This window comes from Triturus cristatus, chromosome 7, assembly GCF_964204655.1.
Source record: "Triturus cristatus chromosome 7, aTriCri1.1, whole genome shotgun sequence".
Taxonomy (NCBI): Eukaryota; Metazoa; Chordata; class Amphibia; order Caudata; family Salamandridae; genus Triturus; species Triturus cristatus.
This window is the reverse complement of record NC_140590.1, coordinates 1,724,445,112-1,724,470,289: the sequence shown is the minus strand read 5'-3', so window position 1 is coordinate 1,724,470,289 and position 25,178 is coordinate 1,724,445,112. Positions and strand designations below refer to the sequence as shown.

The window sequence follows — 25,178 nt, the reverse complement described above, 5'->3', positions numbered from 1 at the left end:
GATTTCCCTTATTGTATGCATTTAAAGTTTACCTACCTAAGTATTTTCTCACCATTTTCTTCTTATCTCTTGATCTCTCAGAATTCTGTTATCATATTCTTCCTTCATCTACATGCATTAGCATATTCATAACATGCTTGCCGACCTGTACTATGCTCCTCCCACCTCTATATTCCTAGTGTCATTTATCTGTAACTCAGAGTTCTCTTATCATGCTACTCCCAACTCCAAATGTTTCTCTGTTATCTTGTAGTTCTTAGTCATCTCTCTGTAACTCAGTTCTATTATCATATTGCTAGCACCTATACATACTTTAGTATTTTGTTCTGATTCCTGCTCATCTCTTTGTAACTAAGAACTTTCCTATCATAATGTTTCCACCTACATATATGTTAGTGTTCTCTTATGCGTCTTGCTCATCTCTCAGTACCTCAGAGTTTGTTTAATATACTTTTCCCACCTCCGTGCTCCTTAGTGTTCTCTTATGGTTCTTACACCACCTTTTGTAACTAAGAGTTCTCCTATTATACTGGTCCCACCGCCATGCTCCTTAGGGGCAGATTTACAAGAAACTAACACATCTGTACAGAAGCGTCAGTTTCCCTGCACCTCCTTGCGAAACCCTTGCGCCACCATGGATGCGCCGTATTGTAAATACGGTGCATCCATGGTGGCGCAAGGATTGACAGATGCGTCGAAAGTTCTGACGCATCTGTTGGTGCAAAAGTCATGCATTGCTGGAGTCGTGTCGCAAGCACAACGCAACTCCAGCAATACATTGGGAGGCCTATTCCCAATACACTGCGTCACTCCTTATGCCTGCTCCAAGCAGGAGTAGGGGCAGATTTACAAGAAACTGACACATCGGTACAGATGCATCAGTTTCCATGCACCTCCTTGCGAAACCCTTGCGCCACTATGGATGTGCCGTATTTACGATACAAAAAGAACTATTGATGGACAGAATGCAGAACAATGTCATGCATTCACCCCAGTACAGAGATCTGGGCCTAAATCCATTGTTTTTTTGCTCACCATGCCATTCCAGTTTGGACCCAGCCATATGCAAATCAGTCTTGACCCTGTGCCCAATGGGAACAGTCCAGCCCGAACTGCCAGGCCAGGTCCTCCCTGGACTGGAAACAAGCATCCTAGGAACGGTTTCTCTGTATCACTTCTACGAGGCTTTCCTGTGTGGGAAGGCCCACCCTGCATACATTATACCTGACGCAGGTATAATGTGGCACAGGGCTTTCCAAGGTGATGGATCTTCCTATATGCATCACGTTGTAAATGGGCCTCAATGTGGCGCATTGTTTACGCCACTGCTGCGTCACATAAAGTGATGCAACAGCAGTGCAAAAGTGTTGCTAGGGGCTTGCGAATCTGCCCCTAACAGTTCACGTATTATTCTGCTCTCACCTCAACATTCCACTGTGTTTTCCTGTGGTTCTTGCTCACCACCTCTTATCCTAATCCTGTTGTCCTCGATAAACCTCACTATTTGCTTACAGTTCTTGCACAAACACTTATAGCAAACTTTTCTTACCATATTCTTCCACAGTGAACACATGCTCCACAGTAGATCCTCGTTTCCTCTGCACGCCCACTTTGTATGTTCCCTGTAGAGGTTCTGAAGCCAAGGGGAATGAGAGTTGGACGAGTCCTCCTGCTGTTACTATGTCCCGCCACTGGCCCACACGGTTCCTCTGCGGATCCTAAAAGAAGGGCATTGCAGATTAGGGTGCAACAGACCATACATGTGTAACACATGATGAGTCCTGACCTGGAGCTCATGCCCTGCTGGGATTTGCACTAGTTCACATTGAGTTTCTCAGATTGTTACAGTGACCCTGGACTGGATCTTGTGCTCCTATGGAATGGGCATCAGCCAATGCTTTGTATGTGAGGCTCCTGAGTGTTTATTGGTGGGGTGCAACCACTCAGGGCAAAGGCATCCCTGTCTTTAGATAAATCACTGCAAAGATTGACACAGCTGGATGAAATAAATGAAATAGTAACATCTTACCTCAATATATACCACAGGGAACTGGAAATCAAAAAAGAAAGGGAGAGGAAAACATGTGTTATAATCCACAAATTGGGAGGAAGTAGTAAATATGAATGGGTTCTCACTCATCTACACAACACATGCACTATACACTTCGGTGGAGCTGGGCATTGTACCCTTCCATGCTGCTACACTCATTTCCACCTCACTGTACTCAAGTATTCACTGGCATTCTGTACAAACTGGACCGCTCACACTAGAATGGAGTTACACTAATACATACACCATTCATCCAATCACTCAGGTTACTGCCCTTGCCCTTTCCACACGTGTCACTCATTCCTCCATCTGTGGTCCTCTTACTCTAAGAAGTCTCACTGACCTTTCACAATCAGTTTCACTCATCACTGGCCCCCGACCCCATAATGATGGTGTCCTCTCTTCTCTCCCTTGTTCCTGATGTAAAATCCAGTACAGAAACAAACATCTGACAAATTTGAGAAGAGTCCAAATTCTGCCAGATACCCTATCACACAGTGCTTCACTTTCCCTACAGTTCTCCCAGAGTTCCCATAGTGACAGTGAAAAACAACAGTCACTGCGGAAGATCAGTTTAATTTTAGGAAACTGGAATTTTACTTGATAAGAGCTAAGGCGCAACCAACAGGACACTTGTCGGATTTTCTGTCAGCTATCTCGGGCCTGAGGATAAAGGCGCTTACGTATGCTTGGAACCTTGAAAGAGATACGCTATTTCACAGGTAGCACGTGTAAATGACAGTGAGCAGAGGATATTCAGTTCCTTTACCTCAATTTGAAATAGGCTAATGGACTTTCACTTTCCATTTGCTCCTTATCTATGGCTGCCTGGAATATGTTCTTGTACAGAGAATATTCTGTGGTTTGGATGCAGCCATAGATTTTACACCCATGGTACAGTTGTCCACATTCAGGGCAAGGTAGAGGTTCTACTGCAACCAACTATATAAGGATATTTTGAGAGCCTAGTACCTAGCAAATGATGATATTATATTGCACAGGAAGAACTACAGCTGTGATTGTGCCATGCTTATCAATCTGAATGGCCATCAAATTTCCTTCAATGACGGTATCATGAATCGAGACCTGAAGATCTGCTCAGAAACTAGGTAGGCCCATTGCAATGCCTTATTAGGTTTGCTTGACACAATGACATTTCTTAAGGCTTTTGAGGCTGCAGGGTCACATTGTTCACAAGTAGTGCAAGGTCAAGACTTTCTGCATCACTACCATAGCCTGTGGAGCAGCTTCTGCTTGTTCTAGCCTTAGTTCATTGCTGTGGAGTTTCAAGGGAATATAAGAGTCATGCCATGCTTTAATAGCTTGTAGAGACAATTGAACTTGGACTCTCGTGGATCCAGGCTCCGTGTTGCAAATGGAAAGGATTTGCCACTAGTGGAACAGTAATGGTTTATCATCTTTCATTAGTGAGTAGACCTACCGTCTCTTTCTCTGGACGGAAGTCATCATGCAGTGACACAATACGGAACTGGACTGAAATGGAGAAAGGAGAGCATTAGTGCATGTTGTTACAGTAAAGATATCCATATCTAGAATAAACCTCTAGTCCTTAGCAAATACGGAGAACACCATTTCTTAATTCGAGAATACACATTACTTTTGTTCCTTGTGTTATGCCTCCTGGCGCGGGTGCCTCATTGCTTAACAAAAGTCATGGTTGTATACAGATTTAGGGTAGAGTGAGCATGCAGCACACTGTTAGTATGTTCACCCCCACTTTCCCAGCATTCATGGTAGGTTCCAGAGAGAAATGCATACCCCTTTAGAGGGCCTGCGCTACATCAAAAAGGCTGGGGTAGGGATAGCCAGAGAGATGAGTGTCCTTCACCAGAGATACCCAGGTGGACCTTTGGAGGAGGTCAGCTATACCCTCCCCTGGCGATTAAGTTCATTCTTTCTCACTGACAAACAGTGCAAATTGTACAACATAGATAGGGAAAACCACTTGCCATTGTGGAGTTATCCCTCTGTGATGGAGCCACTGGGGAGCTTAGCTACATTCATCAAAACAAATGGGGCTGAGGGCCAGATGTACAACTATTCACTTTTGCGAGTAGCAAATTGCATCAAATTGCGACTCGCAATTTGCGACTCACAAAAGTGAATGCACAACCGTGTCTCAGACACTGTTTGCGATTCCCAATGGGGTCGCAAGTTGCATGCCTCATTAATATTCATGAGGCAAGCGCAATTTGCCACCCCATTGGGAATGGTTAGCACTCCCAGGGATGGTGGCCTGCTGGGGTCAGCAGACCACCATGTCTGTAAATGCTTTTTAAATAAAGCAGTTTTTTTTTTTAAAGGAAAACGGGACACATTTAAAAAAGAAAAATGAAACTCTCCAATTTCATTTTGCGAGTCGGTAATTGTTTACCGACTTACAAAATAGGGTTTGTACATGTGGCGACCTATTTTACTGTCGCAAAAGGACCGAATTCCCATTTGTAACCGCAAAAAGCTGTCGTACATCTGCCCCAATGAGTCCTGTCTACCATCTTTTGTGGGCTTTGGGGATTTTATTTCTGTGTGGGCTGGAGTGTTACTATCTCTAACACCCTCATGAGATGATGGGAAGTTGAATTTCCCTACCTGGTCTAAGCAAACACCATTTGCATCCTTTGTGTATCATGGAGGGTAGAAAGGCTCCTAACTGCCTAGGTATAGCATCAGACATGCACATAGCTCTCCTCTGCACAAGAACTCATAGTGAACACCCTCTCTCCCAAATCCACACCCACATGTCCGATTCTCTTGGTTCGCCTGAGGAGTGGGCAGAATGTTATAACATACCTTGACCCTTCACACATCACTGGGCTTTAACTGAGTGATACTACTCCTCCATGATGCTTTTTGTGGACTTCTAGAGTTCCGGTGTGGGACTCTCTGCCACATATGTGTTGGTCTCTGTTCTCACCTGTCTGCCCTGGCTTGTAGATGGGCTTATCTGTCTGTACGAAGACCAGGTTCTCCGAGGGCTGGAGCAGGACGGATCTCCTCCCGTGGAACTCCATGGTGTCTCCCTTCCCGTGCAGAGTGACATAGGCTACCTGGGAAGTTTCTGTCTCAGGGACCTGTGACAATAAGAAATATCACTTGTTTAACTGTTTATCTTAAACTCAAAGGTAAGTAAGGGCATTATTTCTGTCCCTGTTCTACAGCAGCAAAAGACAAAGCCCTGAATCCTTATCAAAACCAAAGGAAATGATGGACGGAGTGTTGAACATTGCAAGCACTCACCCCCAGTCAACTGATCTGGGTTTAATCCATCACCGTTCTTTAGCCCACTCTGCCACCCCAGTTCAGACATGGCCATATGCAAATCAGTCTGACCCTGTGCCTCATGGGAACAGTCCAGCCCAATCTGCCAAGCCATGTCTTCCCTGGACCGGAAACAAGCTTCCTAGGTCCGGTTTCTGGCATTTCAGCCGTCTTCAGCCAGGCTTGCTTGAATCCAGTGGCAAAGTGAGCAAGAGACTCACGTCTGAGCATGCCCTGCCAACTTATGGCGAACAAAGCAAAAACCAAAGGAAATGATGGACGGAGTGTTGAACATTGCAAGCACTCATAAGTCATAAGTTGGCAGGGTATGCTCAGACGTGAGTCCCTTGCTCACTTTGCCACTGGATACAAGCAAGCCTGGCTGAAGACCACTGAAATGCCAGAAACCAGTCCCAGGAAGCTTGTTTCCGGTCCAGGGAAGGCATGGCTTGGCAGTTCGGGCTGGACTGTTCCCATGAGGCACAGGGTCAGACTGATTTGCATATGGACATGTCTGAGCTGGGGTGGCTGAGTGGGCTAAAGAACGGTGATGGATTAAACCCAGATCTGTTGACTGGGTGTGAGTGTTTGATTGGTTCTGATGCTCTGTCCATCACCACCCCCTTTTGTACCGCTCTGAATCCTTATCATGCATGGGTGTTCCTCAGAGACAGATTGTCTCGGACTCACTGTGGGAGGAGACCCTGGAGACTGTCACATCATATGTATATGTTTGCAGATAAAGTTTGTCTACTGGCTGCTTAGTGATGTAAACAGTGTTTGGGAACTGCAACACATTCTGGCAATGCATATTTCAGATGGGGTCACATAAAGTGCACATTACTTAGATGACATCCTGATTGTCTGAGTCTTGGACTTCCAGTTTGTGTACCAGACTGCTGCACATTGGCATTAGGACTTAGGGTGCCAGTGGTGTCAGTGGAGCACAATAAATGAATGCCCAATGATGCTGTTTGGAGACCCCCTAGGGTGGATTATACAGAACTTCTCAGATGCTGCTGGCTCAGGGTGTTTAGGGATGTTCAGTAATGGTCAGTAGTGCACAAAGGATTGGCCGACCAGATGGCTGAAGATGGGCTTCAGCACTTCTGTCTCACATTTCACCCTCTTAGTGGAGACGTGGGTTCAGTGGGACTATAAGGCAGTTGTGTCCTTTGAGGGAAATTCTGATAGTGATAGCTTTGAGGGGACAGGAGTCTGCAATTGACGCTTATGGTTTTCCAGATTGAATGCCCATTTAGATTTAAGGCCTGATTACAAAGATAAATTTACATGAGAAGATTTGCTTACATGTATAAATAATACTCTATCTAGGTTTAAATCTTGACTTTTTGCTTTTCTCCATTTTCAAGTGTAGATTGACATATCTGGACTCCCTGAAAGAGTTGCCTACAACAGGATTTACAAATGTAAAGTTGCTACTAATCACTTTTCTCATGTATGTAGAGACATCTGCCACCTTTGCGAGGATCTCCCTTTGTGAAAGTATAGTGAAATATATTAACATTTATTATTCCTAAAAATTCAGAATATACTTTAATATCAAATAGAAATATTAAATAATGTAAATATTTATTGCAAATCTAGAACTATTAAAATAAAATGTTACACTAACTCATTAAATTAAATGTGTATATATTTTAATTTATGAATGAATACACATTTAAATGAGTTAATGTGCTGTAACATTTTATTTAAATAGTTCTAGTTCTAATATCTCTCTCTCTCGCTCTCTTTCTCTCTCTATCTCTCTCTCTATATATATATATATACATATATATAGTATACACACACATATATATGCATATGTCTGTGTCTGTGCATTTATAAATATAGATATATATTTTAGAAATTTAATTTGTAAATATTATTCCCTAAACTCCTTCTTCTGTTTCCCAAAACCTCTCCCATTTTGTAGTAAGTAAGTAGAAGTGGTAAGTAACAAGTATTTCCCATTTTCCATCCACTTCACCTTGTCCCTTCCATATTTACTACTAAAACTTAGGTTTAAAAGTGTGGAGCTCTCATTTACCATGGCTGAGACCTCTGCACTGAAAAGATAGTAGAGGCGGTGATCTCTGCCCGGGGATTATTGATTTGCATTCCATAGTACATGAGCAGTCTCACTGCAGGAATATTTCTACAAAATGCAATTTTTAGTTTGGCACCTTAACTTTATGCTATTATTATTTTGCTTGTTTAGGTGTTTGATCTGCTAGAGCAGGGGTCTCCAAAGTCAGTCCTCGAGGGCCGCCTCCATTACCCTTTACTATATTTATCTAAATGGGGATATGCTAAATATCTGGCATAGAATCTGGCCTTTCAGGACCAACTTTGGAGAACCGTGTGCTATTGCAAATAGACATTTCTTTCAAGCTCAAATGGTTCAAAAATTAAATTGAAAAAACACCACAATGTGGCAATGGCAGACCCTTCACAAACGTTATCTCATGAATTTTATGTTTCTGTTGAGGTGCTATAACAGCACTAATGAGGTGTGTCTTTGCCCAGATAAAATTAATAGATATTGTAATGACAAAATGAAGCGATAATAACCTCACAGATTGTGCTGCATTATGTCTCATAATTGGCCTTTTCTTGGCACATCATTTTGTCCACCATGCTGACACCTCTGGCAGTTCATTGCTGAATAAACTCAGTGTCTTTGGTTAGAGATAAGAGATGGGAGTCCAGCACCTGTGCTTTATTCATTTAGACAACATAATCTACTGCATGGATTGGGTGTGCACTGAATGAAACAGGAGAGGTGGCTTTGGAGCAGGTGGGTGTTCAGTAGACAGAGGTACAGATACCCCTACTTCTGAGACATGTTTAGGGGTGGTAATTCAAGCCAGCAGCCAGGGATTAAGCTGAAAAGAATGCGACCAGAGATTTTAAGGGTTTTTGCATTGGGTGTGAGCACAGTGACATTTTTACAGCATTTATAGAGGTGATAGCATTCCTAAATTATACTTCTTTAGGGACCCTGTTGGCTAATGCACCATAGATGAAAAGGAGGCTGGCAGAATGGGAAAGGATGAGAAGCAGTGGACCAGGAAGGGGGAACTGGGTCCACATGGTGAGGATTCTCTTTGAGGGCCGGAATATCACTGAACATGGAAGGATAGGTGTGGTATTTAGAAGGGTGTACCATGTGGCACTGGCTGCAGACTTCATGTTGGATGAAGGTCTTTCAGTCTGCAGAGTCCTCATGAGGAGGCTGAAGAGACAGAAGACTCAGAGGACTGTGGATCAAGTGGGACCAGTTGTGACATCCCTGGAAAGACGTTCAGTTCAAAGTGCTTGAGGGCGGCATCCCAGAGAGGATGGGACGAGGCCTGATGAGTGGATTGATGAACTAGTACAACTCTCAGGTTTCATTAGTTAGGAGTGATGGGGCCATGTTTGTCATCTGAGACACGTCATATAATGTGACATAGATTATTGCCAAGAGCACATCTTTACGAAGGGTATTTAATCCCAGATTCAAGGCCAAAGCAGGGGGTCAAGGCATATAAATTGTAAGGGAGTAACCCACTTTTGTTCTCCACTCTAGTCTACGACAAGGGGCTCCCACGTGCCCCACAGGCTCACACGTACCTTCAAATCCCAGCAGTGCTCTAAGTCCTTCTCTGCCGCAAAGTCACGAACAAGGCTGACGTTCTGCGTCGGGTGCTCCAGAGTGACGCTCAGCGTGAGTGACTCGTTCAGGTGCGTGAGGACCACACACGCCTTCTCAGTGTGCGTGCCATGGAGCACGGTGGGGACCAGCAGAATGTAATGCCTGAAGGGGATGCCGGGGAGACAGCATTAAAATGATCATCAATAATAATATTATAATAAGTGTTATCCTTATTAATGTTAACATTAATACTAGGAGTAGCACTATCTTGGTATCACAAACAAGATTTGCATTATTAGGCAATACACCTATTACTATTATTTGGTTTTTTTTTTATTACGTTTGTGCTTCAGATCAATGGAAATTAATGTTTGTGTGTGTTTGCCTTCAAAACAACTGATATGAAAACCATTCCTACATTTGCCAAGTTAACTGAATTAGTTAATCAATCACTGCTATGAACTGGAGGACATGAGTCTGAAGCCTGCCTTCTATGCCATTCACCTCTCCATGGTCAAGAAACTGAGTGCCCTCAAATTGGATAATAGTAACCCCTGTCATTTACAGCACTTAGATCAAATATTGGGATAGCAATGTCAGGATAGGCAAAAACTAAAAGGTTGGCAAACCCTTCCCATTGGACTGGACTTCCTCCTACTAGGGTGCTCTTACTTTTCTATGGATATTAACCCTGGGGCCTCCAGGTCAGCCATGTCTGTGGGTGATGCTCTGTGCCCTGAGGTAGTACCATAAAATGTATGCTAAAGGACAAGTAGATGAATTTGTGTCTCACATCTTCTTAACCTCTAACTTTATGAGAGCCAGCGACTCCAGTGGCCAAGTGGCTCCATTTGCCCTAGAAATGTGACCAATGACTGGTCATTGAATTTGGAAGTAACTATTTCTTCTTAAAGTAAGTTTAGTTGGATCAGTCAACTAGCTATTTTGGTGTTGTCTGATAACTGTATTCAAGAACCAGTGTGCACCGGTACAGTGAGCGGCTTCCTGTGGGCTAGGGGTGATCCAAGCTACTTGTGAACAATTGACCTTTGAGAAGAAGTGAATAGAGGAAGTTTCAATTTAGTTCATAATCTGTAAAATAGTAAGTGCAGATGTCCAAAGTTTTCCTCAGAAACCTGCAGCTGGTGCTGGCGGATGTAGCCTATTATCGCCGCTTTAGCAACAGTTTTCTGCCACTAAACTGGCGATAATTTTTAACGCCGTCCTTGATAATATGCCCCCAAGTCTCTCTCCGATGGGGATACAGAATCTGCTAAATAATTTTGGGAGTTCTGTGGTCACAGCGGTTTAGACTTTAAAGCTGCAAAAAACAAATTCATGGTCTTTGGCAAGAATGTTAGCAAAAGCTGTCAAGTTTTGTAGGGAATGATCGTTTGGGAAGGATTTTTAGCTTTGATTATTTGGGGGTGACCCTGTCAGACACATTTAGGTGGGTCCACCAAATAAATAAAGGCACCCTCACGATATCACATAGATCTAAGGCCATGCTACGCTTTCAGAAGAACACATATTTTCGTTCTATCTCCCCGGCCTTGAAAGCCTATCGAGAGAAGGCCCGTGTGGCGCTAAAGTTTGGGGTTACACTAATACCACGATGCTCGCAGTGATGGAGAATTCATTTTGTCATAGCATTGCTCTCGGTCCCTGCAAATAGCCCCTGGTCCCACTCTATTTTGATATGGGGATGAAAAGAGTATCTGATCAGGCACACTAAAAACCACTACTATTCTGGATTCGTATATGGACTACTCCTGAATTAGGCAATTATAGGGATTCCTTGAGTGATTTAAAGAATAATGGATTGCGCCATGGTAATCCCTTGGTTAAGGTTTTTACGTGACTGATGCAAAAAATTGGGTTTAATCAGAATGTGGGATTAATCTGAATTACTTTGTAGGGCAGTTACGCACATTGTAAAATTGACCTATTGGTCCCTAATATGGCAAGAAATAAGTGGAGGCTCTCTGGACTAGCGTACCGAGCAGTTCTTGGCATTTAAGCCTATTCCAGTTTTTGACAACTATATGGACCTTAGACCACTGCTGGCCAAGAGCTTGTTTATCAGATTTAGAATAGGTTGTTTGACCCTTCGATCGTTCAGTAAAAACTGGAACAATAACTCCTCGTCTGATTCATGCCCAGCTTGTGTCATGAATCCTGAGACCCTTGATCATGTCATGTTTGTATGAGCTGAATATCGTGGTGTGTGCAGAAAATGGTTGCACCCGATCTGTTTGTCCTTGGGGGTACTACGTTTTAGAGAGAGGAAGAGAATATTAATGACTGATACATCTGGTCCGGTTGTTTTTTCTGCAAGCCGGTTCTTGTTTACATCTGGATTAAGTGGGAGAATTTTTTGAAAGTATTGTACATTTTAACATTTTTAGTGCATGGGCTGTTCTGAGGAAACAACTTAAGTTTTTGTGCGCCATGTACACATGTTTTTGTAGTTATTATTTATTGGCTATTTTTCTCTAAAAACACTTTTCTGAACATTGCACCTTTTAATACACAATGAGTTTTATCCACTAGGAACTGGGGAGAATTTTTAAACTATTGCAGAGATAAGATTATAACATGAGGGATTATCTTGTTAGTTGAGAGTAACATCGGTAATGAAATTGTGCTGCGTAAGGTTGCTGTGGCTGGGTTTTATGATTGAATCTTATTGTTTCATTCATTATACTTATGTATCAAGTTACTGAACGAACCAAAATTTGATATATGTATTATATGGAGGTTTTGTACCTTTGATGGTTTGAAACCCAATATAGAATCTTGATTGAAGCAAAGTTTTCTCATTATGGAAAGTGAAGAAAGAGGATGATCATTTCTGTTGAGTACTGCTTGGAGGATAAGCACTATGCCAGGCAATGCTGACGATTGTACTCTACTGCTGTGACATTACCAGGAAGGGATCCTACTTTTCGGCTGCCTTACGGGCCAATGAACCAGCCCCTTCCTGCTGGAGATGCCACCTAGGAGGCTAAGAATGAAGACATGCAAATTAACAACAGCTAAGTCAAGGTGGCCCACATCGAAAGCCTAATATGGATTGAGATGAATGAAGTGCTTCAGGAGACTTGTGAGTGCCCCCGCTGCAGCCCTATGAGCTTGCGAACAAATGTCCTTATTGGTTAGATCTTTAGTTTAGCTGAAACCGCTTTGTCCTGAGCCCAATGCCACACTGTGTCCCTAACGCCCCTTGGCCCCTAAAACGTAGCCACTCCTCGCCCTCGCCCTCCCCCTCACTAGTGCCACTCCTTAGTTCCCAACCACCAGCCTTTGCTTGAACTAAGACTAGCATTTCCAGCAGGAGGTAAGGGGAGTGCAGACTCCTCTGCTCTCATGCAAAATCCATGTCCTCCACTCTTAGCCAAAGCAAATGTTGCTTCACAGTGGCTTTGGCCAAACCTGTGGTCAGGTGGGCTGGGGCTGGCAGTGATATGTCCTGTGTGGGCAGGTGATGTGAGATAGGAGAAGAAGGCCAGACTGGGAGAGGCTGCAGAGAGGTCTCACATGAGTACTCTCAGGTAGGGGCTATGAGTACAGGTGCTCTTTTAAAAAGACAGAGGCAATCTCAGATTTGTTTTCTACATAAAACACATGGAAGCAATTTAGAGGTTGGCTGAGTGGGGCATTCACCATAAACAGCTCATGCAGAGTTTTACCAAACTCACAGTGCCTCCGCCCCAGCGTCCTACCATACCGGGGGAAACCTTGACCCAACAGTCCATCCACTGCAGAACCTCCACATCACAAAGGCAGTTTCTCACTATATGTAGGGAGAGGCAACCAACATGTAAAATGTGGCAGCCTGGGTTACAGAAATCCTACAATGGAACCCATCCATGTACAGCAAGAAAGCTATCAGCTCAGCAAGACAATCATTACTTTGTTCTGCGGAGCAGGACCATCAAACATAGCACTCACCTGGCATAGGGTCAGTTCCTTCCATGGTGCCGCATGGTCCTCAACACTGAAAGCACAAGTATCCGCACTGGGTAGCTGGGGGTCTTTAAAGTAGGAGGGCAGTGTCCGCCAGGACAGCAGAGGTCCCAGTCTTTGCTGACCTGAACTGGCTGGCTGCCCGGCGGGATTTAAATGAGACCCAATATGTTCAAATCAGCGATGGAATAAATATGTGATGCTATAATCTTAACTATAACGTGAATATGTGATACTGTGCGTTCCTTTTAAAAACTGCATTTAAGTAGTGTTGTTTGCTTTACAATACCTAGTCATATATAATGCTGTGTGACATGCATTATCTCCACTAAATGTCTGTTGCCAAGAACCACAAAATCTATCAATTGTAAATATGTATGATGTGCGACACACATTACCTACACTAAACGTCTCTTGTTAGGAACCACACTATCTATCACTTGAGAATGTGTGCTGCTATTTCTCACACATTATCTCCAGTAAACATCTGTTGCCAGGAACCACACAATCTATACAATCTATCACTTGTGAATGTGTGATGCTGTGTTACACACATTATCTCCAGTAAATGTCTGTTTCAAGGAACCACACTATCTATCACTTGTGAATGTGTGATGTTGTGTGACACACATTATCTCCCGTAAATGTCTGTTGCCAGGAACCACACTATCACTTTTGAATATGTAATACTGTGTGACACACATTATCGCCATTAAGTGTCTTTTGGAAGGAATCACACTATCTGTCACTTGTAAATGTGTGAATGTGTGATGCTTTGTGACAAAGATCATTACCTCTGCATGGGGAAGTTTAGTGGGTCCTTTAGGAGTCTGGGTGGCTGTTATACAAGATGGTGACTTTATTTTGGGAAAGCTTTACATGCCACCTACACATCATTTCCTACATCCTTCATTGTAGCCTGGAGGGTGTAGGAGACCAGCCACCCATTCTTTAGGAAGAGCAGGGACCGCTCAATCTCCCAGGCAGCGGGAGCAGAGTCAAGCAAATCACAAAACATCTAGAGCAGGAATCAGCCCGTCTTCAAACTCCCAATATAGACTGTGGTTCCATTGAGGGAGCCTGTCCTCGTTCTTCAACCACTCATTCCATTTGTATCCCTTTCAGATCCAGAGATACTGTGATAGAGCTCAGAGCATGGGCTCTATGTGACACAGTTCAGAGAATGGAATCTATGTGACAGAGCTCAGTGCATGGGCTCTATGTGACACAGCTCAGTGCACAGCCTCTATGTGACACAGCTCAGTGCACTGGCTCTATGTGACACAGCTCAGTGCACGGGCTCTATGTGACACAGCTCAGTGCACGGGCTCTATGTGACACAGTTCAGAGAATGGGATCCATGTGACGCAGCTCAGTGCATGGGCTCTATGTGACACAGTTCAGTGCACAGCCTCTATGTGACACAGCTCAGTGCACGGGCTCTATGTGACACAACTCGGTGCATGGGCTCTATGTGACACAGCTCAGTGCAGAGCTTCTATGCGACACAGCTCAGAGCACAGGCTCTATGTGACACAGCTCAGTGCACAGCCTCTATGTGACACAGCTTAGTGCACGGGCTCTATGTGACACAACTCAGTGCACGGGCTCTATGTGACACAGCTCATTGCACGGGCTCTATGTGACACAGCTCAGTGCATGGGCTCTATGTGACACAGCTCAGTGCACGGGCTCTATGTGACACAGTTCAGAGAATGGGATCCATGTGACACAGCTCAGTGCACGGGCTCTATGTGACACAGCTCAGTGCACGGGCTCTATATGACACAGCTCACTGCACAGCCTCTATGTGACACAGCTCAGTGCACGGGCTCTATATGACACAGCTCAGTGCACAGCCTCTATGTGACACAGCACAGTGCACAGGTTCTATGTGACACAGCTCAGTGCACAGCCTCTATGTGACACAGCTCAGTGCATGGGCTCTGTGTGACACAGCTCTGTGCACGGGCTCTGTGTGACATAGCTCACAGTGATAGGTGGCTGTCACTCTAGAGTGCTGGCAGATACAGTACAGTGATAGGTGGCTGTCACTCTAGAGTGCTGGCAGATAGATTACAGTGATAGGTGGCTGTCACTCTAGAGTGCTGGCATATTGAGTACAGTGATAGGTAGCTGTCACTCTACAGGGCTGCCATGTAGGGTACATTGATAGGTGGCTGTCATTATAGAGGCCAACAGAGATAGATCCCTATTAGCCTAGAGAGTCAGCAGTAAGAGTACAGTGATATATGGCTGTCATTATAGAAGGCTAACATAGAGTACAGTGACATGATTGTCACTTTAGATTGCCACCAGATAAAGTACAGTGGTAGATGGCTGTCACTCTAGAGTGCCACCAGAGTACAGAGATAAATGGTTGTCACCCTAGAGAGCCACCAGATAGGGTACCGAGATAGATGGTTGCCACTCTAGAGTGCCACCAGATATAGTACAGAGATAGAGGGCTGTCACTCTAGAGAGCCACCAGATAGAGTACAGAGATGGATGGTTGTCACTCTAGATAGCTGGCTGATAGATTGCAGCAATAAGAGGATATATAATAGGAGGGCTGGCATGTAGAGTACATGGGTAGGTAGGATGGTTTTGGGGTGGGGGCAAGTGTAGGTGGCAGGGTTTAGAGTCCTGCATTGTTGAAGTCTGAGCAACCCCACCCTGCCAAGTCTCCCAAAACCAGTGGTCGAAGTATGTGGTTTCTGAGGGGCATGACGTGCCTATACATTTTTCATTTAAGAAGAATAGTTCCCCTACTTTTCATGAAAAGACAACCTTCCCAGGAAGGTTAATTCCGACAGTTGAAATGCTTCAGCTGAAGTGTAAGGTAGTGAGACTCTTGAGCTGTGAAAGTGAGGGAGGAGCAGACAGCTAAATAAGCCTTCTTGCCAGGGTGCCTGCTTGCCTGAAAGAAATGTAAATGTGCGCAAATGGTCAATCTGCAAATGCAAAGTCTGTTTGGAAGCCCGTATTGCCTTTAATTATCAGAATCACTTGAAACTTCCTGATGACATAGATTTATTCTTTTTTAGTGGTATTGCAAGGAAGTTACAATCTGAGCTGTGGCGTGTGCTTTTAAAAGACATTTACCAAAATCTACATTTTGGAAGCACTTTTTTATCTTAAAACTTTCTACATAGTTTGTAGAAGCCTATTTTACAATGTGTGTAATGCAAGTGTAAAGTAATGACTTACATATTCACAGTACTTTCTGTTGCAGACTGAACACGTAGCGCTAAACATACACAAGTCACTATTCTCCACAATACCAAACAGGATTCAATGTTGTGGCTCTCTGGGTATAGACACAGACCTTTGCAGTGCATTAACTGATAGAGGATTCATACTGCACGATAGGGCATTTCGCAATGATTAACGTAACTTGCATTAATTGTTCATTTAAGCTGTGCATTACTTTATATGTAGTTACCTGAAAGTGAAAGGCCAGAACAAGTTACTGAATTTATTGTTAAGTTGAGCATTCAAGACCTGTTGTAATTTCTCATGTTGGCTTAAATCCATCCCCCTGCTTTTGATTTGTTTGTTTCAATATCCTTCAAAAATCCTTGCTTGCCAGTGGTCGGTCCTGCCTCCTTGTCCTTCCTTTTTCTCTTCCGTTGTTACCATGCAGCAGGGACTAAGTACTGTCTCATCACACTACAGTTCTTTATCTGTTCTCTGGGGGACTACTTTTTTTTCTTGGTTTCCTGTTGTGTTTCTGTTTGCTTGTGTGTAGTTTGGGCGCCATAGCTGATTACATTTAAATATAGTTTTCCTCCCTCCAACCTCCTCCTAATTCCATAGTTGTACTGGGGGTATGTCTTTCGCCATGCCTCCCTCTTTGTTGGTTATATTTTTTTGTCTTTTAGCAATTTTCGCTGTTGACCGTCATTTGGGCTTTTTTTAGTAGAATGTTAGTTTTGTTTTGGACTTTGTTTTAAGGAGGATTGGGCTTGTTCCTCTTGTGAAAGCTGCTGCTGCTGCAACGCACTCTGTGTACAGGCAGCATGCTTTAAAGGCGCGCGAACTGGGCACCTGATGATGAGAGCGTGCCCCACCCCTTTGCTTCTGTGCAGGATGGCCGCAGTGCTCAGGCACCAGTCTTTAGGTTTGAACAGCTAAGCAACTGGAATGCAGTGCAAGCTGGTCACTGTGGGAGGTTCCCATCGCGCTCTCGCCGTCAACAAGTAGCAAGGTTGGAGGTAATCTAAAATGAGTTATACGGTAAAAAAAACAGTAGACCTCTTTATACAAACAGAGGCACTGAACTCCTTCTTTCAGCTAGGTTAGCGCTCTCCCCACAAACATTTGCCTGAGGCGCCTTCCTCACAATGGTGTTCAGGCTTTCGGGCCATGCCTTCTTTTCAGACAATCCTCCCCCAAGCATTCACGCTTTGTGTATCAGCTCAGGAGTGCTGCTAAATAGGACACGTGTCTGCGAGAAATGCGTTTTGGAACTTCAAAAACATAAGTTTACAACATTTTTTTTAACAATTAGCAGTCGGTTAATTTTTGCGAAGAGTTGTGGAACTAGGTTTTTTTCAGTAACTGGTGTGAGGTTGTTACACACACGGGCTACTTTCGCTTTACAAGCATCTATTTGCTGAGTTGAAGAGACTGGGGTAATTCGTCGAATGTATTCATGCCCTACCAGTATGTTCTTAACTGCATAGTGCCTGTCTTAAAACCACGAGGCATAAAAACCAAAAGAAGAGTTAGCAGCTAGGCCCTCCCCTTCCACCTCTCGCATGCAAAACTGCAATGTTTCTACTTTGAAAAATCTTTTAGCTCCCTTTGAAACTGAAAGGGCACCACACAAGTCTTTACCATGGCCCTTCGGTGTTCGCAAGATACGAAATCCTTACTTAAGGGAACGAGAGAATGTGTGCTGTGGAAGGTGGTGGTATGGCGCTCCACTTAGATTTTATTATTTTTGCATGAACTCCTGCCCATCCTCGAGATTTTCAGTACAGTGTATGGTGAAATTTCTGGCAAAATCAGCTTGTATAAAACCCAGATCTTCCACTCAGAGCAAACTTCAGACACTGTCTGACCTCTGACTTTTAAATGCTGAATGTTCCTTATGCACTTTATTTCTTCCTGTCCAATGAACCGAGACCTTGAAATCAGCCAAAAGCTATTTTCTCTTCCCCCTTTCTTTCCCAATTGTGGTATGTCCTGGCATATAGAGTTTCCTCAGTCCCAAAGATTGACGAAACAATGCCTCAGGGATACTTTATGTGCATCAACTAAGATTCATGGCATTCACTCATGTGGTTGAGTTGTCTATACTTTTTACGTGTAAAAACATTGTTAGAGCAGACAAAGAAACATACCTTATGTATACATATTAGTGCAATGCGCAAGGTGCAGATGCTTAAAACACGTGGGATGTAAAACATAAACAACTTACATTTTTTTGTATTTGAAAACTGTTTTTCAGTAATTGAAGATAAACCACATTAATTCGGGTGAAATAAACTCTTTCAGGGAGGACCTATATACTCTTAGTTCCGGCTACCTGTTCATTCTCTCATAGACACAAGTCCCAGTGCTGAAAACCTGTATCTTGGTTAGAGAGTGCTACACCAAGTACTACAACAGAAGTACAAAGAGGGATAGTACAGTGCAGAGTTAGCTACTCATATATTCCGGATTGTGGTGATTTACGTATTACTGACCAAAATGGTATAAAGAAACTAGCATTTTCATTTGTTAAAGTTAGAACTGCTGGCATTGAAAATGACAATGTATTTTACTTTTGCTTTTTTATACCAATTGCAATATCGCTATGCAAATATTCAATTCAATAATCTTTATTCGGATACAACTATCCATAAAAGCACAGTTCAAACACCACCAACAGAAATACAATTCTTGTTTAATAGCACGGTGCATAAAAGCTTTGGTTAAAGGGAACTTCCGGTAAAAAAGATTACAATTGTGTGCAACATTAAAAAGGCATAATATGCAACGACAATATCATAATTAAGATTCTTCAAATTGATAGACAGATAGCAACGTTAAAAAATCAGTACATTAAAAGGGTTGGACAGACATATAGCAGCTATGCAATTATAATTACTCAACTGTAAACAAAAAACAGAAGTAAAAACATTTTCAGTTTCAATGCCGACAGCACTAACTTTAACAAATGCGAGACATATTGCACTGCAAATACTTTTTTATAGGAGCACATTAGTTCTGGCGCAACAGGATAATCAACTCCGCAGTCCACACGTGTGAGCTTCACCATTTTTTTTTTCATTTCGTTAAACTGCAAATATTCCACCAGGGGCGTAGCCTGGTCAGTATGCGAGTGTATGCGGGGGAGTAGGAAGGGGGGATGTGAGCTTCAGATTTCCCAACAATCACGAGGGATAAAATACATTTTACGAGAAGCAGGGAGGGGGGCTTACGGAGCAGTAGGAGGGGAGAGGAGAGCGGATTGTGAGGGGACCATATAACTCCCAATATTCTATAAAATAACCATTTCTAAAACCTTTAAAATAGAGACAATAGTGTGAGTGTTTTTGTCTGCATGTGTATGTAAAAATCCCAAGTGAAAGCCAGGTGAGTTTTCCTTTTTTAATCTTTGCTTGTTTTTGGTCAGTCTCTGAGGCGAAATGTGGGACAGGCGGAGAGCCGTCGATGCTTTGAAGTGACGCCTGAGGGTGTTGTGGTCCCTTTAACCTTGGGGTGACCTCCCTGATTGTTAACATCACTTTGGCAGCTTGCTTCCTTTCATACACAGCATGTCTGTAAGGATGACCATGACGGTCACAACCACACATGCCAGCATTCTAGAGCAGGTCTTGCTGCAAACCTCCTGAATCCGCCATCTTTTTGACTGAAATCTGGAGGGTGGGGGTAGGGGGGGGGGTCTTCTGCATTACTTGGCTCTAAGGCATGGAATCTCACTAAGCGTTCTATTGAATCCGAAGCCTCTTTTAACAAGCATTGGCAATGCAATTGGCCTCGCATTTGCGCAACTTGGAACTATTGGCATTGTAAATTCTGGCCTTTAAAACATAAATAAAAGGCATTGTCATTTACAATGCAAATAGCTTAAACTCTCGCAAATACGAGACCTATTGCATTGTAAATGCTTTTTATTTTTTGATTGTGCCTTTTACCCCACCCCTGCTCACTTACCCCGCCCCCATTGCTTGCAGCATCATCAGTTCCTACACTTTTTTTTATGCACTTCGATCGCTGCCCAAAACACCAAATACAGATGCTTCTGAGGTCTGAGTTTGTAAAAACCCAGATGGATTTTTGTTGCACACAGGACTTCAAGTGGGATGAAAGCACTGGGGGGGTCTCTCAAAGAGGCATGGTTGATGTAATTAAGGGTTAATTAAGGGTATGGCTCAAAAACACTTAAGCTAAAAATGTGTGCTTAGCATAGTGTGCCTCCCGACTGGTATTTCACATAGTCTGTCATTATATCCAGATATATAATACAGCAAGTAACATTACACCTACAACAAACCAGGTCTATTGGCTTTGTCAATGGTTAGTGGCATAAGATAAATACTTGAAAAATATGAGACTATACTATTGTTTTCAACCAATGCCTATAAATAAATCATTAAACTGCTCCTGTGTAGAACAACATCAAACTCTTCTGCCTGATTTTTCTAATTCAGTCCCTTGCACAGAACCCCCCTACAGTGAGCTTGAGGGGGACACCTGCTCTCTGCAGGGGCTTCCAGCTCACTGAGCGCACACCCCACCCAGGGCCAGTTTTTGATATGGACGGGCTGGGTCCAGGCCAATCACCAGAAGGGAGAAAAGAACAGTCTACTTAAAGGTCCTGCGACAAGCAGGGCCCCAACCCTAGACCCAGTGATTCCTTTGGAGGTACTTTTAATGTTTTTTGCAGTGATGGAGTCACTGGTTTTTAGCACCCCATCAGCCTCCTACCTTGCCTGCCCACCACCACTCCCTTCCTGCCACCACACCCCTTCCCCTCCCAACAAACAACTTAGAACCAGTCTGGAGCAAAGCTGGGGTGATAAGGAGCGCTGGAGGGGTGGAGAATTGTGCGCTCTGAGGCAAGGCCCTGCCTGATGCGTCCAACTCCAGCCAAGGCCTGGCCTGTGAGGAGGGCATCGTTGTTTTTATTCCCCAGCAGCAGCGAGGTGGCACATTTTTTTCTATGCCCAGGGGGGGCGCTGTTTGGGGCAAGGGCCAGCCCGTACCTGCAGCAGGAGACTAGTCATGGAGAAGAAACGGGTCAAGGAGGGGCTGGAGGGGTTAGAACCGTAAACCCAGGGGGGCGAGCGCCGACGGGGCCGATGCGGCCGCATCTGCGTAATGCGGAGGGTGGGCTGATGGCTGGAGACGCACAGGAGCGCCGCGTTAAGGTGGAAGGAGGGCGCACTTACGGCTGTGGTGGAGATGTCCCACAGACATGGAACAGGCCCAGGACGAGGCACAGGTGGGGCAGCGTGGGCTTCCACATAGCGAAGGCGGCACAGGGGGGCTCCGCTGCAGCTCTGGCCACTGATCGGCTCGAGGTCCATTTATAACGGGCCCGGTGTCCACCACCCACGCAGGCGAGACAAAGTCCAGCTGCGGGAGCCTGGAGCTGTCTTGTGTGGGGATTACAGCGGTCGAGGCCTCGCTTCAAATCCATAATCTGTCCAAGACAAACAATCGGTTAATAAACTGTTAAATAAACCTAATCGCTAAAAAAAGTCCCACGCCGCAAAATCTGTGTGAGTTACACAACGTAAGGACACAACGCACGGACACACATTCTATACACTTTTCTGTTTATTTCTCCTGGTTATTAAATTCTCTCTATGAGCTACGTTTTTCTATTGCTTCTTTTTTTTTTTTTTTAGCTAACATCCCTTTCTTTCTTTCTAATATTGGTTCTTTCGTGCTTTAATTCATAGTCTTTGTATTTTCCACATTTCCATTCTTTTAGAATTTTTTTTTCACTGCTAATATTTAATTATTTTCCTATTTTCTTCTTCCACTACATCCTCTTTTCTTGCCAAGATAGCTTTTTACTTTCTTTACCCATTTCCCTGTTCTGTCCTTTCTTGCGTATTTGTTGTATTATTTTTCTTATATTTTATTTATTGATTGCCTACTCTCTCTGTCCAACTATTTCTTAGAGTGGACGGGCGTGGAGTTGAGTGGCGTAGAGTGGAGTACAGTATCAGAGCTGAGCAGAGTGCCATAAAATGGAGTGGCATAGAGTGTCGTGGAGTGGTGTAGAGCAAAGTTGAGTGGTGTAGAGGGTGTTGCATAGAATGCAGTAGAGTGCTGTAGAGTAGAGCGGCATAGAGTGGAGTAGATCATAATAGAATGGTGTCATATGGAGTAGAGTGGAGTAGTGTGTCACAGAATAGAGTAGAGTAAAGTGGAATGGAATGGCACAGAGGGGGTTGCGTGGAGTGTTGTAGAGTGGAGTAGTGTTGTAGAATGGCACAGTGAAGTAGAGTGCTGTAGGGAGGAGCGGCACATAGTGGAGCAGAGTTTAATGGAGTAGAGCATCATAGAGTGGAGTATCATGGAGTGTTGTGTAGTAAGGTGAAGTAGAGTGGCCTAGAGTGAAGTGGGGTAAAGTACAGTGGTGTAGAGTAGATTGGCCTAGAGCGTAGTGGCGTAGAGTGCACTGGTTTTGAGTAAAGTGGTGTATAGTGCATTGGTGTGGAGAGCAGTGCTGTGCTGCAGAGTAGCGTAGAGAGCACTGTCATAGAGTGACTAGATTACAGTGGCTTAGATTGCAATGGTGTAGAGTGGAGTGGCACAGAGTGGAGTAGAGTGGCGTAGATTTAAGTGGTGCAGGGTAGAGTGTAGTGGCCTACCTAGAGTGCAATGGCATAGAGTGCAGTGGCGTAGAGTGCATTGGCGTAGAGTGCAGTAGAGTGGCATAGAGGTGAGTGGTGCAGAGTTGAGAGGTGCAGTGTAGAATACAGTGGCATGGAGTGAATTTGCAGAATGAAGTTATGCAGAGTAGCGTGTCAGAGTGCGGGGGTAGCATTGTGCAGAGTAAGGTGGTGCAAAGAGCAGTGATGTAGAGTACAGTGGTGCAAATTAGAATAAAGTGGCAAAGAGGGCATTGACTTATAGTGCAGTGACATAGAGTGCAATGGTGTAGAGTGACGTAGCGTGCAGTGGAGTAGAGGACAGGGGAATAGAGTGCAGTGGTATAGAGTAGAATGCTGTAGAGCAGAGGTCTTCAAACTTTTGGATGCCGAGACCCCCTGTCAACATTTTCAGGCGTAAGGACCCCCTCCTGACAAAAATTTCTAAACCTGTAGGCAGGGCTACTAGAATTATGAGGCAGATGAGGACCAAATTACGCGACAGGCTTGACTAAATTGTGTGGGAAGAAAATGTAAATAATGTTATGTTATGCCACGTATTTTGGGATAGCATTGCTTCATTATTTTGACATTTTTTACACACAGTAACACTGACGAAAGATTTCACCCCATCAGTACCAGCTTATAACCAAAGTACAGCAATTAACATCAGAAAGATGTCTAGTCAACCTTTGTGAAGGGCCTTCCACTCCGCAGGAATACGTGCTGCCACATTTGACGCTCACCTGGCCCTGGCCGGGAGCAGCAGAGGTCCCTTAAAACCCTGGCGGTCTTGTGCAGAGTTCAGCAGCTTACCCATGCCGCTTTCCTTTCACCCCCTCCCTTCCATCCCTCTTCTCTCGTCTCCCAACCCTGGATCCCTCTCTCACTTTGCAGGCTATTTTCTTTCACCCCTGTTCACAACTTCTGAACTCTCCCCATGCAACCTCTCACTTCACATTTAATCACCTCTTGCCATTCTGTCTTTTCTCTGCCCTCATTTCTAACAGACTCTCGCATTTATCGCATGGCCTCTCTGGCCCGTCACCTCCCGCGCCCCTCAGCACTTCTCATTCACCTCAAGTCTCTCCATTCAAATGTTTGTCTGTTTGTATCTTACACCTCTCCAGTCCCCCTATTCATCTTTCACATATCCCTGTTATTCTTCCACACCTTCTTGAACCAACGTCCCTCCCCCCCCCATTATCTCAGCACCAGTGCCTAATTTGAGCAGGTGGTTTCCGGTGCTCCTCACTGGCACCTAACTGTGCACACTGGCACTATGACAGACTTCCACATAGTGGCTCTGTCTGTGTAATCTAGAGATGAGCAGATACACCCCTGACACCCATGCCATTCTTATAGCTTTGGGGGCTTGAAATAGTCTGAATAGTCACACTTGTACAAGTGTTATGATTGGTAGTTGCATAGGTATTGTCACTGGCCGCACAGGCAAGGCAATGGGCGGGTGGTTGAAGTTGCAGTGACCTACTGGTGAGGGCCCTGGCATAGGTTTTATTACAAATTAACACTGCTCAGCACCCACCCCACTTCTCCCTCTCTTCCCCTATCGCTGCTGTCGCTCACCCAGGTCGCATCAAATTATCTTTTTAGTTCACAGATCATCTCTCAGCTATCTTCTCATACAGTTTAACGGTAGCCCTCACCTTTCTCTCACACTCACTTCCTGGGTTTCCATATGTATTTCGGTGCGGATGTAAGTGCAGTCTGGGATGAAATAATGCATGGTTAGTGATGGGCTTCTTTGAGTGAGTTGCAGATTGAGTAAGAGGTGGACAGGTGAGTGAAGTGTCACATGAGTGCAGGGGGAGTTGTGTGCTCGTGTGACTGCAGGGAGAGGTATAGGGTGAACAGCGCAAGTGAATTGTGAGTGCAGAGTGATCACTGTGAGTGCAGGGTGAGCGGGTGAATGGTGTGAGTGCATGGTCATCAGTGTGAGTGCATTGTGATCGCTGTGCGTGCAGGGTGAGCGTGAAAGTGAAGGGCGAGAATAAGGAGTGAGTTGTCTGAATGCAGGGTGCATTCCCAGACACTTGAAGTAACTCAGCATGTTATTGACGGTGGCGTAGGGCTTACGATATAAGTTAAACTATTGCTATTATGGCATTAATCAGGGATCGAGTGTGGAGTAAATAAATAATATTCTGACCCTGCAACAAACTTTCAGTCCTATGGTTAGGGTTGCCAGCTCATTATTTTGATGGCCCAGACGGTACAAGAATAAGCAGTCACCTAAAGCCGTATTTTCAGCATTTATCTGTGCATACTTAGAACAGCAAATAGAAATAGAAATCACTTTTATTGTGTTCTAGGGCTGCCTCAATGATCCATGACTGATAATTAAAGAGAACAAAGACAGAAAAGTCATATA

The 25,178-nt window shown here is 44.2% G+C and overlaps 1 protein-coding gene across 1 annotated transcript in view; it reads right to left on the bottom strand.

Moving 5' to 3' along the window:
• Positions 1–21,504, bottom strand: part of LOC146812900 (alpha-2-macroglobulin-like) — a 106,260-nt gene extending 84,756 nt beyond the window's left edge. Inside the window, exons 1-6 of the mRNA XM_085619971.1 lie at positions 21,350–21,504; positions 8,951–9,134; positions 4,986–5,142; positions 3,492–3,544; positions 2,030–2,050; positions 1,550–1,718 (exon numbers count right to left, since the gene is read on the bottom strand). Coding sequence (XP_085476097.1) covers positions 1,550–1,718; positions 2,030–2,050; positions 3,492–3,544; positions 4,986–5,142; positions 8,951–9,134; positions 21,350–21,426 — 661 coding nt within the window. The 5' untranslated portion in view covers positions 21,427–21,504. The remainder of the gene's footprint in view (positions 1–1,549; positions 1,719–2,029; positions 2,051–3,491; positions 3,545–4,985; positions 5,143–8,950; positions 9,135–21,349) is intronic.
• Between the last annotated feature and the right edge of the window lie 3,674 nt (positions 21,505–25,178).